At 45.0% G+C, this 17,359-nt stretch overlaps 1 protein-coding gene across 1 annotated transcript; it reads right to left on the reverse strand.

The window, feature by feature from the left end:
- Positions 1–469: 469 nt before the first annotated feature.
- LOC126514809 (endogenous retrovirus group K member 25 Env polyprotein-like) lies at positions 470–16,843 on the reverse strand. Its single transcript, XM_050163967.1, has 4 exons — positions 16,069–16,843; positions 9,097–11,038; positions 8,115–8,255; positions 470–688 (listed from the first exon to the last, which is right to left on the reverse strand). Exons 2-4 carry the CDS (start codon positions 11,035–11,037, stop codon positions 470–472), a joined length of 2,301 nt encoding a protein of 766 aa, XP_050019924.1. The 5' UTR covers position 11,038; positions 16,069–16,843.
- Between the last annotated feature and the right edge of the window lie 516 nt (positions 16,844–17,359).

Raw genomic sequence — 17,359 nt, forward strand, 5'->3', positions numbered from 1 at the left:
TGACATTCTTTCAGAGCTAAGATCTTGTGGACCAGAACAAGTGTGGCCACTCCACGGTCTTCCTCCCACTGAGATGTGTGCGGTTGAGATACTTGATGTGTTTACGGGAGAAGCACACTGGTTAACTGACATGAATGTTTAAAAAACAAAACAAAACAAAACAAAGCATTAGTTCTAACCACAAAGGTAGTGAAAGTTCATTTCAAAGCACCTTTTTAAGTGGCTGGAAGTATTGGCCAGTAGTTAGCAAACACGATGCAGAATATTTTAGTATTACTAACGAGCCTTATAAACTAGGTATTGATCTTGCTTGGGGAAACTGAGGCCTCTAACATAGCAATCATTTACGCAGTCACACAACCACTCAGTAGTGAAACCAATATTCAAATCTAGTCTGACCCTTGCATTCTCCTTCCTAGCCCCTGAGCAGTGCTTCCCGGCCCTCCGAGCCTGTGACAGGCCTCTGAAACTAGGTTGCATTAATGTCATCTTCGCCCAGCCTGTCCCCCACATTCCCGGTTTCAGCTCGTTTCGTCCACTTGTTTCTCTGCTGCTGCTGCCCGTCATTTTCCTGGTAGCTCGGCTGCCAAGGCAGCGAGGCAGAGAGCCGGCTACCGACGTCAATCATCGTCTCCCTGGGGGGTTTCACAAGTTGGAACCAGATGGAGGATACATCCACCTCCTGGTTCTGAAGCAGAGAGAGGAAGGCCGGGAGGGCTTGGGTGCTTGTCTTTCCTTTTTGAGTGAGGAGATTCAGATATAGTAAAGGGAGGAGAAGTGAGAGAAGGTGAGAGAAGTCCCTGCCCTCCCTGAACCCTGATCTTGACTTATTTCTGTTAGCTTGTTGAAATTTTCCATTTCCTACCTAAAATGGTTAGAGCTCTGTTTCACTCGCCCTTGGCTGAGGTGATTGTGAGTGATACAAACTGAAGCAAAGACAAAAAGACTTTCACAGTCTCACCAGGTAACCCACTTTCACACCGCGGTGCCGCGCGCTTCTCCGGCTCACAGAGACTCTTGTCCCAGAATCACAGCTGCCACGTCAATGCTCCTCGGTTCACTCAGAGACTCCCTCGCTTCTGGCCCACATTGGATCAGAAACCCTTAAGACTTTACCTTTTTTGTAGGCAATCCTCGTCTTAGGATGCTGAGGCAGGAGAATCTCAAGTTTCAGGCCAATCTGGACTGTTTAGTGAGATCCTGTCTCTCTCTCTCCTTTAAAACTGTACTATGTAAAAAACACAGACCCCCTAGACGTCAGTCATTTCATTAAAATGGTAGAGAAGGGATTGGAGATGTGACATAGTCGGTAAAGCAGATGTTGTACGAGAAGGAAGAAAGCTCCACCTCCAGAAAACACGAAAAAGCCAGTGTGGTGACAGGTTCATTGTAATCCCAGTCTTGGGGAGGAGACATGTGGCCCTGGAGATGGCCTGTCCTACCTGACAAGTGCTAGGTGATGAATCCCATCTTGCAAAAATAGATAAAACAAAAATAAAACAGATGACCAGTACCTGAAGTATAACACCTGCGATTATCCTCTGGCCTCCACACAAACATGCACACACAGGAACACCATACACACACACACACACACACACACACACACACACACACACATGGAAGGAATTCCTCAAATCCTTCAATAGATGGATCTTGGCTTTTCCTGCTTCAAACCCAATTTTATCTTGGAAGTATAACTTTCTTGATATTTTAGCATTTTCCTACAAAAGAGATGAAGTTATTAAGAAAGCGTTGGGCATGGTTGTCTCGCGTCTTTAATTTCAGCCCTAGGGAGGTAAGCAGATCTCTGTGAGTTCAAGGCCAGCCTGGTCTATATAAGGTGTCCCAGGTCAGTCAGGGCTATAGAGAGAGACCTGGTCTCAAAAAACAAGCAAACAAAGCAAGAACAAAAGATTGGCAACATCTGAGAAATGACAATGGAGGAATGGAGGATGTACCTGCATGAACATACATGCACCTGCATACGAAGGAGCATGCACAAACACATGAACACATGCACACTAAGAAGACAGTGTCCTATTTACATGCACAGGTCGTATTGTCTAAATAAATAATATGTAGGGTTTTTTCTAGTTTCCAATTGTGAGATAGAAACCAAAGGGGAATTTCTACAATGTGTCAATAATATCTGCAGGGTGGTGAGGCTACAGGGGTGGAGAAGTTGCCCTCCTCCAGTCACCCCATCCTTATTCACCCCAGTTCTTTCTGCAGAGCTATGTATGGGAAACTCTAATCAATGAGACTCCAAGTCACGTTTTAGTAACGTGAGCCGCTTCCCATTCGTGCTTAGGGAGATGCCCCCAGAATCCAGGCTGCAGCTGGGGCTCAGGGTCAAACCTAAACAGAGGCTTTGCCTTAAATCTCTGGACCAAATAGTCAGGCACCATGTGCAGGGAGCTGGCTGGACTCTAAGAGGTCTCTGATTAGCGCAGGAAGCGTGACGGGTCTCTAGACATGCAGAGCTAGAAGAAGCAGAGGAAGAGGGCTGAGCAGCTGTCCGACCACCTGGCTGTGGTAGCTGGCAAAGCAGGGGAAGTGTGCAGAGAGAGAGAGGCCTGGGCAGGGGGAGGGGGAGGCTGCTCCTACCCCCTCCTACAGAGGACAGGTTTCATCTCGGAGGCTTCATTTCTTCCTTAACGTCTGCTTGTACTTTGTGGGCAGAAAAGATGATCTGAGAACCCATGCTTGAGAACCTAAAGCTGTCTTTATGATCGGCTGTTTTATTTGTGACATTTTAAAATAAACCATACACACAACACACACACACACACATGCACACACACAACTGTTACCTAGTAATGGTTCTTTACATGTATACATACAACTGTTACCTAGTAATGGTTCTTTACATGTATACATACAATCCGTTGAGTGCGTTTAGTGTTGTTCATACGTCTGTGCATATGGGGAGCTAACCACCAGGGACTGGCTCATCCCAGGGAAGACCAATTCTCTCTCTCGCTCTCAGCTGCCTTTAATTGCCTATAGATCTTCATCCAGGACTGGGGCCTTGCGAGATTTCCCTCATCCATGTTGACATGTCAACTGGTGTTGTCATTGCTCATTTTGTCTAGGTGACCATACGGGTAAGATTTCACTAGTGGAGCTTCTCTCTCATGTCTAGAAGACACTGTCTTGCGGCAGACAGCCTGGTTCTCTGACGCTAGCAGTTTCCCCACCTTCTCTTCGGGAATGTTCCTGAAGTGGGAAATATAAGGGTTATTATGAATATATATATACATATATATGTATATATATATACATACATACACCTGGGCTTGAATACCCCACAGTTAGTGTTTGCTACATTTCGACGAGTTGTGGATTTTTATAATGGTCTTTGTCTGGTGTAGACAGAACATTTTTGATGTAGGGGGAGAACTATCCTTGTTTGTATTCATGACGCCGTTAGAAATTATACTAGTTCAGCAAGGTGGAATTTGTAGGTTCTTCTTTAGGATTTGTGGCCTCACCAGGAATTGGTAGATGTCTAGGGTCACAACCAAACACGAATTCCCTGCTCTGGAGAGAGCCCCTAAGTCCAGTCTGGTGAGTTCTGGTTACCCTCAGGGTTTAAGGTGCCAGTGTCGCGCTCTTAGGGGCGTCGTGCCAGGTTGGTCATAGGCTTTCCGGTTGGGTGAGACCTGTTGGGTGCTCTTCTCCCTTGTTGGCTTCCATAGCACCTTCTGACACGTGAGAGCCAGTCCTCAGAGAGGAAACATCCAGGTCACTTCCTGCGCAGTTCCTCCAAGCGTGTGTTTGGCCACCATAGTCTCCCCTCTAGCATCAATATTAGTCGTCTCTGTTCCATCAGCCTTGTTCCTGTCCCCAGTCAGTCCTCTCTATCCCCATCACCGTCTTGCACCGTCTTGCCTCTATCACTACTTTGCCATTGGCCCTCCTACTGTGGGTACCGCTCCCTCTCTGGCCAAGGTGGAAACGGTTTGTTGAGGTTTGTGGCTACAAAAGCCGGATACAAACCTGTCTCAAACAGTCTTGCCTTGGGCTGTACTTTCAGGAGTCTGGGCAATCAGCCACAAGCTTTTGTATAGTTGTCTCAAGGCATCTTGGAATCACCAAGACAGAAGCTGCGTGCCCGCTTGACTGACAGTCTTTCTGTTCAAAGCTGGATGGGCAGCGAGGAAGAAACTGAAAGCGGCTAATGAGTCAGATGGCGTCTTCCCGGGTGTCCTGGCTTATCTATAGGAAAGTAACATCAGGAAGAGAAAAGACACTTAGAAATATAAACTGGAACAAAGTATCAGTAACATCTAAATGAACCTTAAAGATTTGTTTTTATCAATTTATTAATAATCATGCATAGGTGTCTGCGTGTGGGTGCATGTGTGTGTATGCAATCACAGAAGCTCAAGGAAGCTGGAGAGAGGCACCAGACACCCTCAAACTGCTGTGAGACATTCCCTGTGGGTGCTGGAAACTGAACTCTGGTCTCTCGGAGAGCAGCAAGAGTCCTTAACCACTGAACTGTCCCTTTTGCCCCACTAAAGTGAGTTTTAACAATTTTTCCAAGGTTGCACGGATAAGACTCAGTGACGGATTGCATAGGTGCGCAGATCATCTGTGTTTGCATACATGGTTCTATTTTCATCTGTCTTCTTACCTGGATCATCATACCTACTCTGAGCACTAGAATATGGACGTTACACTGTGCCAGTTACAATGACAGTACACAGTTTGCCTCATCCCATCTACCCCGACTCTGAGAACCCCACCTCCGTGTAAGACTAGCCTGAAAGAATGAACTGTGAGAAACCCAGACTCCCAGGAGAGACTCTGAACAATGAGACGCAGTGGAGGTAAAGAGATCAAGTACAGGGTCCAGACAGTGTGAGTGAAAATGACCCTCCTCCCCCACCTATCCAGCTGATGACATATAGATCAGAGGTAAGCCACTTAGCCAAGTCCTTCTGTCCTTATAGCCCACAAACCCAAGAGCGAAATAAATGGTTGCTTTCAATCACTCTCTTTTGGGATAGTTTGAGATTTTGTGAGAGAGCAGCCAGACACGTGGGGGGACCAAAGACATCTAAGAGGGCTCACATGTCAGCTAGCCTCCTGTCCCGGTAACAGACACCTGAGGTGACCAATTTATAATGAGAAAATGTTCGTTTGAGCTCATGGTTTTGGTGGTTCCAGTCTGTGATCAATTGGCCCCATTATAATGAGGGAGTGTGTTCCGGTGGGAGCATGCAGAGTAGCTTCCCACCGCAGAGTCAGGAAGCAAAGAAAGAGATGGGGAAGGAGCCAGGGTTCCACTATTACCTTCAAGGACATAATCCCCCCCCCCCCTTGACCTGAAGACCTCCCACAAGCCCCAGCAACCCAGCAGGTCAGGGGCCAAGGCCTTGATAACTGGGCCTCTGGACAACATTTAAGGTGGAAACTATAACAGTCATAAAGCCACTGAGACAAGAGAGTTGTTGAGAAGGGGGTAAATTCACTGAATTTTAAGGTTTATTTATTTTTATTTTATGGGTATGGATGTTTTGCGTGCATGTGTGTAAGTGCACCATGTGCATGTCAAGTGACCATGGAGGTCAAAAGAGAACGTCAGATCCCTGGGAGCTGGAGTTAGGGATGGTTGTCAGGTACTGTGTGGGTGCTGAGGATGAACCAGGGTCTTCTGCAAAAGTGGCAAGTACTCTCAACCTCTGAGCTACTACTCCAGCACTTCACCTGAATTTTAATTTACCCCCCCCCAAACCTTTTGTGGGGTTTTCCAGTAAGTACATACATCACTGGAGTGGTGGGCAGAGAGACAAAAATAGGATGGACTCCCAGGAAGTCCAACGATTAGTTGGGCATAGTGACTCACACTTAAAATCCCAGTACTTAGGAGGCAGAAGCAGGAGGATTGCTGTAAGCATGAGGCAGAACTGAGTGACACAGTAAACTCCAGGCCAGAACACTAGTGTTTCAGGTCAAGAAACATCCTGCAAAAAGAAACCCACGAAGTAGAGTCCTGTTACCGCACTAAAGAAGGCAGCCTGCCCAGGGCGTGTGCCATGTGCACGTCTTTGGTTAAAGCCCAAAGAAATCGATCAAACCATGGATGTCAGCCTATCGAAGAGCAAACAAGGGCCGCTTAGCCTTGACTGAAACAAGGTGCTTGTAGTCAAAGTCTGTCTTTGACCATCACAGAGTGTCTTGCACAGAGGGTCTGAAAACTGCCCAGTTAGTCAGAAGCTTCAAGGGAGAGGAAGCTGCCATTTTCTGACCTTCACACGTCAAAGCCAACCTAAGGCTTGAGAATCATGACTCTTACTGTGTAAACCTGATGGCAATTGTTTGTAGAGAAAACAAACTTTCTGGCGTTTCCTGAGATAGGGTTTGAGTCTAGTCATTTTGTTTTGAAGTGGTTTTGCCCACTGTGAGTTATGTATTTGCTCTTATTCTGAAAAAGATTCACCTGCTACAGACACCAAAGGCTCTGAATGAAAATCTTGATTTCCCCAAAACTAACGCTTTCTTCGTGAATTCTGTGCCTTTCTGTTATAGGAGAAAGAGACAGAGGAAGGGAGGAGGAGAGAGAGGGAGGAGGGTGGGAGAGAGATGGAGAGAGCCGGGTCTGTGTCGCACATGATGTGTATCAGTTTATGGTACCTGAACCCGGTCAGCTGTGGGGCCAGCCAACAGAAAGTGTAGATGGCTTTCTGATTTCCGCACTGAGCCTTCCTAACTGTGAAATCTCCTGGTAAGATGTTAAAAAAAAGCAGAAGCCACAGGCTTTGCGGCCAGCCTTGTTACCATGACTGCCCCTTTCAATACAGCTGTGCAACAGTTGAGCCTGGTCTTCTCTTCCCTCTACACCCATCCACAGCAAGTCTGCTGCCCCAAAGGCCAAGGCTGGGCTCTAGTTTCTGAGACAGGAGGCTGTCTTCTGCAGTACGAACCCTCAACTCAGCTAGGGCTACCGCTGGCACCGTCTTCATTTAATAGAAAGGTGGAGTACTCCACCTTGCTGTCCCCTGTCATGTCCTTCTTCCTCTGACTGATGGACTCCACTCACTGTGAAAGGCTGGGATCTTAGCTCCTCCCTCTGGACAGCAGGTCCTCACCAATAATAATATTAGAAACTGTAGCATCAAATACAGATGAGAAGGGATGCTAGAAGTGGGCAAGAAGGAAGCCAGGGCATGTTGGCTCTCTAGCTTCTCTGGGGATGGAGTTGCCATGGCAGCCTCTCTCTTTCTTTTCTGTTGGTACCACCTCCCCATCATACCAAAACCATTGATGACACAGACACTCTATCTTACTCAGACAGTGAGCACCATGTCCCCTGAGGTCATGCTGCCAGTTCACACCTTCCTTATGCTACCAGCTCAAATCTTTGTTTTCAATGACTTTTCTCACCCAGACTTTACCTACTAGGTTTCCAACATGCAGGGGTTCTAGATCTCTCATCTTGCCCTAGACAGCGAGCAGACCTGTCGGCCTTCCCTCGGGCATGAATGGTGCATTCACACCCCCTTCCAATCTTCTCCACTCCCAGTCTCCTCATAACCAGCTCGTTGAGTCAATCTTGACTTCTTTGCTCTGCCTCAAGAAAACGAATTCCGCCTGAATACAGCCTTCTCTCAAGATCGAACCTGAAGTATGAGATCTTTGAACACTTCATCTTTATATTTAACGCTGGTTGAGCTATTGCTATGTGTAGATTCTTGGTTTAAGCTCTTTTTCGTTTGTTTTTGTTTTCTTGAGACAGGGTTTCTCTGTGTTTCCCTGGCTGTCCTGGAACCCCACACCAGGCTGACCTTGAACTCAGAGACCCGCCTGCCCAGTACTGACACTAAAAGCATGTGCCACCACCACCTGACTGATTTAAGCTCTTTATAAAGGGACTCCCCAAATAATATGTATGCAATGATATTTCATGATTCTCATTTTAACATCTCTCAACTTGGTGCATCTTATTATAAACAGGGCAGCTAGTTTAACGGACAGCCTGTTTTCCCGTCTCAGTGGTACACAATGCAACGCAGCAGTTTCCCCGACGCCATCTTAGGCGAGGAGAAAGACGGAACAGAAGCAGGCCCCATAGCACAGTGTGTTGCCTCTGTGACTCCCACTCTGAAGCCAGCAATGCCGAGACTCTCAGACGTCTTCTTGAAAGAGTCAATCTCACTCCGAGACTCTGCTACCCTGATCTTTACATGGAGTACATTAATCACGCCATTGAACATGCAGCTTAGAGAACGCAAGGGAAGATCCTTGGAGCAGTGGTTCCACAGTCAGAAGTACTGATCAGAAGTCTCACTGCCGCGGACCGTCCCTCTCGGAGACCACCACCCACGGGGGACCAGGGTGAAGGATAGGATAGCCAGGATACGACGCAAGGGAATGACAGACAGACACACTGGTAGTGAAAATCTGCTGCAATTTTACTTCTGCAAAGCTTCAGTTTATGTACAAAACAGATCAAAGAACTTGGCAGGCTCACTGCATCACCCCATTCAGGGTTCCAGACATAAATCAAGGCTAAGCATAATCAAAATAGAACTCCTTCTACGTGCTCAAGGTGTTGGCAAGGACTTTTAGTTTTGTCTCTTAGAATTCTGTCTCACACCACTAACCATATTCTACCGTGGGGGACTAGTTCTCAGAGTCCTGGGTCTAGCTTTTGTCTATATAGTCTTTTATTCTTCTGTTTTATTATTAATAAAGTTTCTAAGGCTCATGTGGCGTGGGGCATGCTTCAGTTCCTCAAGGACTGCTTAAAGAACGGTGGGGCCGAGCCAAGGACATACTTTGATTTCTTGGTGAGCAGTCAGCTGAAAACAGGAAAGATAAGAAATACAGAGAAAGATCATGCAGGGTGCCAGGAGGGCTCGCTCTCAAGGCCATTTCCAGATACGAGATCTGCCTAAGGCATCAGGTCCTATCTTGACCACTGATTGCCAGGGGACCACCTGGGGCTTCGCTCCAGGAAGCTCTAACCCCAATCCTTCAGCAGGCGAAAGCCAGCGCAGAGGCATTTTGTCACTACACGGCAGTCACTGCTGTGGACGTGGCAGGTCTCCCTTTTTTATTTTTAAAATGAAGCTCGAACACCTCCTGTTTCACTGCCTGTAATGAAGAAAATAAGCACTTTAAGAGACAGGGGAATAAAAAGATGACCAATACTATCAAGAGTATAATTACTCCAATGAATACAAAGTACTGCACCCAATCTAAGGGATTAAGGCTCTTAAGTCCACGTTCCAATTGCGAAGCCAAATCTTGCAGTCCCCCTAATTGTAAATGAGATTGACTCATAGCAGAAATATCCTTTTGTAATGCGGCTAGATCATGAGTAATATCGTTATCCCGCCACAATCCCTGTAGGTGAGCCTTAACTTTATCCCATGGCTGTGAAGTGTTATAAGGTAGTGGTGTGACACAGATTGATTTAAAATCATCGTGACAACGTGTTGATAGAGTTGTTTTTAAATTAGCAATGTCCTGACCAAGAACGAGCACTACTTCCTCTAGCACATTTAATTTTGCTTCCAACTTCTTATCTATAGCTTCTTGTTCTAATAATGCTGAAGTAATATTTTTATTCAAAGCATTCACATAATGGGCAGTATGAATTTCCTGCACCAGGGCTGTAGTAGCCATAGCAAAGGTGGTTAATATAGAAATTAATGTTGTAATTCCCAAAATTAATACTGCTACAAATCGCTTTGGCCTAATCAACTCATTTAGAGTGTTTAAAACCTGCATAGCAGAATTATCATACCAGGGATCATTCCCCAAATCTACAGGCAACATCACAAAAGGAGGGCGTCTAACAATGATCATAGTACCTAACTCTTTTTGTTCTGCCGATGTTATACAATTGGTCAATTTACAGGAATGACAAACTATTTTATACGACTTCCCTTCCTGAGAAATATTCACAAAAGTTGCCTGAGCTAACAGCAATGCATTAGGATATGCTATACAGGCTTTCAGTCCGACAGGTTCAGATTTTGTATGATTGGGCTTCTTTTCCAGAAACATATTGGCTGCAGCAACCAGTCTAAAAAGATCAGTATGTTTCCTTGTCTTATTTTCATGTTTTGCAAACCAGTAGGGTTCTACAAATCCTGGAGAAAACCATCGCCTAAGTGGCTCTCCTAATCCAGTCCACGCATAATTGTGGTACTTGTCTTTATGGGTATCAATGTAATCTTCATAAAGTCCTTTGCCATTGCTCCTTTTAACCCCTGAATTAGAATTTGAATAGTCCCATATCTCATAATCATAATCAACAGGCCTAACCCACATCGCAGAATCCGAAAAGCCACAAGCTAGCCATGTAGGAAACTTAGACAAAGAAGAGTCCCAAAATTGATTCTTGTCTCTATATTTTCCTATACAGGGATCTATAGGTAGATCATGAACTTTCGTAAAGTTGTCATGATAATTAGGATTTCCCAAGGTCTGCATCTGAATCTCCCACATCCATCTCCTACCTGCATTCTCTTTGTCTGGCCCGTCAGTGAGAAAAGTACTGTAGCGTGTACTCAGGCAACCCGAAGGCACTCTCCCTTGAAGCGAAATGCAGATCGGAAGCGAGTCTGCCCTTCCCTCAAAGGTTATAAGAGAGGACAAACCAGTTCGTGCGTCAGAATCCTGAGCACCACCCATTCTCACTGAATCATTGGTTAACACTTTCAAAGGCTCAGGATCTAACCACCCCACGGGTTGCAAGATAGGGGGATTCGGGACATACGCCCAGTAGGAAACTCCCTCCACCCTTTGGGGAGCAGAGATAATGGCCAAAAAGGCGAGGAAATACATAGACGCTGTCAGGGATTTTCCTTGTTCAGTGAGCAGCTGTTTCGCTTCTCGTGTCAGATGACGAATCTTCGTCCATGTTATTTCTGCCGTGGGCCGGCTTAGTTTCATTTTCTTCATTTGCTGCTGGAGCTGCTTTTTCTGCTTCCGCCACCGTCTTTTCCTTCTTCTGCTTTGCAACAGCAGGTCGGATGAGGCGATCTGGGATCCAGATGGGGGAGTCGGCATTCTGTGGAAACACACAAGCATACCCTCGTCCCGAGGTGATTAGAACATCCGGCCCCTTCCAGAGGCCGGAAAGGAGATCTTTCCACATTACTAGTGGCAATGGAGATTGTCTTCTATCCTTGTTCCAGTGCCTTATTGCAGCACTATTTTGTTGATCATTTATATTTAAATGATTTAATGTAAATAAACTGTGTGACAACACATGATGAGGAGTATAATACTTGTTGGCTTGCTGTAGCCTCTGTATTTGCATCTTCAAGGTTTGATGGGCCCTTTCAATAATCCCTTGTCCTTGTGGATTGTAAGGGATTCCTGTGACATGTTGAATATGCCACTGCATACAAAACTGCTCAAATGCTTTGGCAGTATATGCTGGCCCATTATCTGTCTTGATCTGTGAGGGAATACCCATTACTTGAAAACTCTGAATAAGATGCTGAATCACATCTTTTACAGCTTCCCCTGTTCGGGCTGAAGCATGTATGAAATGAGAATAAGTGTCTATGACCACATGGACATAACACAATTTTCCAAAGGATGGAACATGAGTCACATCCATTTGCCAAATAACATTAGCCTTTAAACCTCTAGGGTTCACTCCCATTTTTAAGGGATGGTAGGCAACTGGGCAATGCTGGCATTGCTTTACTATTTGCCTAGCTTGTTCTCTGGTAATATGAAACATTTGTTTCAAAGCCTTTGCATTCTGATGATGTAAGGCATGACTCTCTTGTGCTTCTTGCATTGAAAAGACACCTTGAGACCGAGTTAATAAATCAGCCATAGTATTTCCCTGTGCTAGAGGGCCTGGAAGACCTGAATGACCACGTATGTGGCCTATGAAAAACTTCTCTTTCCTTTGGTGTACAAGCATTTGTAATCTTTGTAACAAAGGTAATATAGGTGATTTCCCTGACAAAAGGGCAGTTTCCAATGCTGGAAACAAATTAACTACATATTTAGAATCTGTGTATAAATTAAAAGGCTGCTGAAATGTCATGAAGGCTAAAATTACTGCTCTTATTTCAGTCTGCTGGGCAGAAGTCTGCTCTCCTTCTTCCCAGTATGAGCCATGATGATATGTATAAACTGCAGCCCTTCCAGTGGAAGAACCATCTGTGAAGATTAATATCGCTTGATCTAGAGGTTCTGATGAATACCAGATAGGAAACACAATTTCCACGGTCTTAGCAAATTCTATGAGAGGATGTTTGGGGTAGTGATATTCTATCTGACCTGTATAATTTTGTAAAGCCAAAATCCAATCTTCATTATTTTGTAATAATAAGTCTACTTGAGCCTTCTTATAAGGAGTTATTATAAAATGTGGCTCTCGTCCAAATAGTTCTCTAGATCTAATTCTACCTTTTATAATTAAAAGGGAGCACAAATAAGGAAAGTCAGCCAACATTTTTGCCTGAGTATGTGGTAAATGTAACCATTCCAATACTCCGTGTTGCCACAAACAGGCAGTGGGAGTATAAGCGGTTGGAAACACCAGCAGGCCCCATCTATCTTGATAATTTATTTGGTGAACCCTGGCACAGGCAATGGCTTCCTCAACAATATGTAATGCATTTAATGCTTCTTGGGTTAATTGCCTAGGCGACTTAGGATTTGCGTCCCCATGAAGTATAGAATAAAGAGGGCTTAAAGTCCCAGTGGTAATTTTTAAATAAGGTCTTAGCCAATTGATATCTCCTAACAGCCTTTGAAAATCATTTAATGTTTTCAATTTATCTCTTCGAATTGACAATTTTTGTGAACTAATATAATTAGTGCCTATAGTTTGTCCTAAGTAGCTCAATGGTCTGTCACGCTGAACTTTATCAGGGGCAATAACAAGTCCATACTGGGTTAATTTATAAATGGCTTGTGTTAAAATTTTTTCAACTGTCCTTTGTTCTGGATGAGCCAGAAGGATATCATCCATGTAATGCATTATATAGGCTTCCTTAAATTCCTGCCTGACCTCCTGCAGGGCCTGAGCTACGAATTTCTGACACAATGTTGGAGAATTCTTCATCCCTTGAGGCAAGGTGACCCATTGATATCTTTTAAAAGGCTGCCTAAAATTCACTGAAGGTACACTAAAGGCAAAACGTTCACTATCTTCAGGATGCAAGGAAATGGTAAAAAAGCAATCCTGCAAATCTATAATAATAATCTTCCATTCTTGAGGTATGGCTACTGGTGATGGAAGCCCAGGTTGCAAGGGCCCCATATCCTTCATGACTGCATTTACGGCTCGGAGATCCTGTAACAATCTCCATTTTCCCGACTTTTTCTTTATAACAAATACAGGAGTATTCCAGGGACTGTTGGATTCTACTATATGACCCTTGTTTAGTTGTTCTTGCACCAGCTGCTCAAGAGCCTGTATTTTTTCTTCTGTTAGGGGCCACTGACTCACCCAAACCGGCTCTTGAGTCAGCCATTCTATTTTATCTGCATATAATTTTTCCGCAGTGGCCCCTATGTAAAATACTGCTCATTAAGGTTATCTGAAGTAACCAGTTTAACATTCATGGAATCCAGCAAATCTCTCCCCCAGAGTGTGAATGGTAAGGAGGGTAAAACATATGGTTGGATATGTCCTGTTTTTCCTTCATCTTCCCACTTAAGAATCATGGAACTTTGCATAACTCCTGAGGCTGATCCCAATCCAAGCAAAGATGATCCCGTCTTATGTATCGGCCAAGAGTTTGGCCAGTCCCTGCTAGAAATACATGTCCTGTCAGCCCCAGTATCCATGAGACCCCTTATCTTTTTACCATTTATTTTAATAGTTTTAAATGGTCTCTCATTGAGTTCCTTAACCCAGAAGATCCCTTCAGTAGATCCAAACTGCCCTTCACCTCTTTGTTCTTTTAATATTTTATTGGGTAAATTAATGTATGGTAATAGCAATAACTGTGCTATACGTTGTCCTTTGTGTATTTGTATAGTTTCAGCCAAGGGCCGAAGCATCACTTTAATGTCATTTTGGGTATCTGCATCAATTATTCCTGGAAGAACCTCAAAGTTCTTCTGGTAGTTAGAGCTTCGCCCTATGATTAGTCCCACTGTCTGAGGGAGGAGTGTCCCAGAAACCTTAGTAGGAACTAAGGCCACTCCATCCCATTTGGAGAGGAGCAAGTCCTCTGAGCTTGCTAGATCTAGTCCAGCACTTCCTGGAGTAGCTCTAGGCAAATCATGAATAGTGAATTCTGATGCCTCAGGGTTTAACATGCCCTGGGACGGAGAACCTTCTTCTCCCTTGGGTGTCGGGTTAGGAGAACACCCCTGTTCTAGTTTTTTGACTCTTTAGGTTCTTCCTCTCCTTCTTTAGTGAGAGGTGAACCATCTTTATGATATTTTGAGTTACACTCATTACTCCAATGTTTTCCCTTTTTGCACCGAGGACATATGCCCGGTAAACTTTTTCGTCCTGAGCTTTTGGATTTCTTGCAATCCCTTTGAATGTGCCCAGGTTTTCCACAATTATAACAAGTAGGAGTGGTGATGCCTTTTGCACCCCCTCCATATGTCTTTTTTACATAGGCGCTAAATCTCTGTCCTTTCATTGCAGCTGCATAGGCCATTCCTTGAACGACCGCTGGTGAGGCATCCATACATGCTTTAATAAAATCATTTAATGTCCCTGTCTGTCTTAGAGGTCGAATAAGATCTTGACAAAGAGCATTGGCATTTTCCCATGCTAATTGTTTCAATAGCATATCTGTTCCTTCCGAAGGAGGCAGCATTCTGGTGACTGCCTCCTCTAACCTGGAAATAAAGTCCTGATAGGATTCTTCATTCTTTTGCCTAATGCTAGCCAATGCTCCACCCTTGGTTCCGGGAGGTGGGAGCTTGCGCCATGCCAAAACGGCATTACCAGTTATTATTGTCAATATATCACGTGGGATTTTTACCTGATCTTGGGGAAGAGCATAGTCATCTGTGCCCATCAACATGGACATTGTTGGCTTAGGGCCTCTCTTCTTTATAGATTGAACTATAGAATCTTTACATTTATCTTCATATTCAGTACGCCAGAGAATGTAATCTCCTGGACTTAATGTGGCTTTGGCAGTTTGCATCCAGTCATGAGGAGTGAGCCAAAGGCTTGCGACCATATCCAAAACCTGTAAGGTATAGGGGGCAGAAGGCCCCAGACTTTTAACAGCACTTTGCAATTCTTTAAGAGTTTTAAGGGGCATAGGCTCCCATATGGGCTCATCGTTATCTCCAATTTCTGTAACAGGAAATATCCCCAAGGAAGTATCACCTGTTTTACGTGCCTCAGCCAGCGCTCCCTGAAAACCTACAGGAGGTAGGGGGCGGCTGCGTGGCTTTGGAACAGGTTTTCCTTTTGTGATATTCCCAATTGCTGCCCTTACTGGAGGATCAGTGTGGTCTCTAAAATCATCCTCCCATTCTGTTTCCTCCTGCTGATCATCCAGACCCCAGTCGCCATCAAGATCATTCCTTGCTAAGGGCTGATGAGATGAGGCGAAGGGGGGAGCAGAAGGTTTTAATGGTCTCTTTTCTTCCACGTCCCCCTCCTCTTCCCCAACTTCACTATAGATAGGAGAAGCAGCTCCCGTTTCAGAGGCAGTGTCACGACACAAGCCTTCAAAGGGGGAAATTTCCGACAGCAGTTCTCGGATCTGAAACCATATTTGATAAGCATAGGTAGGTAAAGTTTTTTCCCCATTCTCACGCACATAGCGCCTCATTTCCTTACCCACACGCTTCCATTCATCTAGCGATAAGGTCCCTTCCTCCGTGAACCAAGGGCTGACCTTTTTCAGGAACTTGGTAAAAGTTACCATGTCGTCTTCTGCGACCTGAAATCCTGCTTTGGCTAACTGTCGCCGCAGCATAATTACCATCATTTTATCGCTCTTAGTCATATGTTGCCCCATGGTTCCCTTATACTTAGATTACTCACACTTAACCGGTGATCCTTTACCGGCGGACCTGCAGCGTCCTGGTGAGAGTCGTTCCTGACTATTGGAAAGAAAAAGAGAAGGGGGAAAAGCTTACCTATCCTTCACGTCCCTGTTCCGAGCGCCACCTGCCGCGGACCGTCCCTCTTGGAGACCACTATCCACGGGAGAACAGGGTGAAGGATAGGATAGCCAGGATACGACGCAAGGGAATGACAGACAGACACACTGGTAGTGAAAATCTGCTGCAATTTTACTTCTGCAAAGCTTCAGTTTATGTACAAAACAGATCAAAGAACTTGGCAGGCTCACTGCATCACCCCATTCAGGGTTCCAGACATAAATCAAGGCTAAGCATAATCAAAATAGAACTCCTTCTACGTGCTCAAGGTGTTGGCAAGGACTTTTAGTTTTGTCTCTTAGAATTCTGTCTCACACCACTAACCATATTCTACCGTGGGGGACTAGTTCTCAGAGTCCTGGGTCTAGCTTTTGTCTATATAGTCTTTTATTCTTCTGTTTTATTATTAATAAAGTTTCTAAGGCTCATGTGGCGTGGGGCATGCTTCAGTTCCTCAAGGACTGCTTAAAGAACGGTGGGGCCGAGCCAAGGACATACTTTGATTTCTTGGTGAGCGGTCAGCTGAAAACAGGAAAGATAAGAAATACAGAGAAAGATCGTGCAGGGTGCCAGGAGGGCTCGCTCTCAAGGCCATTTCCAGATACGAGATCTGCCTAAGGCATCAGGTCCTATCTTGACCACTGATTGCCAGGGGACCACCTGGGGCTTCGCTCCAGGAAGCTCTAACCCCAATCCTTCAGCAGGCGAAAGCCAATGCAGAGGCATTTTGTCACTACACGGCAGTCACTGCTGTGGACGTGGCATCTCACCTGCTCAGCGTAGGATGAGGAAGGAGGCCCACACCACCACCTGCAGGCCTGTAGTACATCTTGCCCAGAACCAATTCCTCTGGAGGAGGAATGGAGGGCTTTAGCAGTGAGGGGCAGCTGTCTTTTGTCCCTGGAACCTGACTGTGCTTCTGATGAGCTATGAGATAGACAAGTGGCTTTACCTCTCTGTGTCTGTTTTTTTTTTATCTGTAAAATGGTAAATGATGTTGATAATCATGCTTTCTTCTGTGGATTTATGCAAAGTTAAATTATGAATATAAATAGAACACATAGGCTAAATACAAAAATAAGGACAATATTAGTAATTCACTGTTATAAGTGTTCTTGCCTCCAGTTAGTCCATCACTAGAGGGTGCTATCAGCCTTAGGGGCAAGCAGTACCGTTTGTGATGAGTACATCATACTTGGACTGAGACAGACAGTTAAGTGACTTCTGCTCTCTCCCTCATCGGAGCAAGGAGACATTGTAATTGCTG

This window comes from Alexandromys fortis, unplaced genomic scaffold (assembly GCF_014885135.2).
Source record: "Alexandromys fortis isolate MF-2015 unplaced genomic scaffold, M_Fortis_MF-2015_v1.1 scaffold_18, whole genome shotgun sequence".
Taxonomy (NCBI): domain Eukaryota; kingdom Metazoa; phylum Chordata; class Mammalia; order Rodentia; family Cricetidae; genus Alexandromys; species Alexandromys fortis.

Bases quoted from the DNA above. Each gene is read 5' to 3' on its own strand.
- LOC126514809 (XM_050163967.1), bottom strand. From the start codon at position 11,037: ATGCCGACTCCCCCATCTGGATCCCAGATCGCCTCATCCGACCTGCTG. The intron at 8,256-9,096 runs GTGTTCGAGCTT...CACTGCTCCAAG, and splicing joins TACAGGCAGTGAAACAGGAG to GATCTTCCCTTGCGTTCTCT. The intron at 689-8,114 runs GTGGGAGTCACA...TCTCTGCTTCAG, and splicing joins TCGGCATTGCTGGCTTCAGA to AACCAGGAGGTGGATGTATC.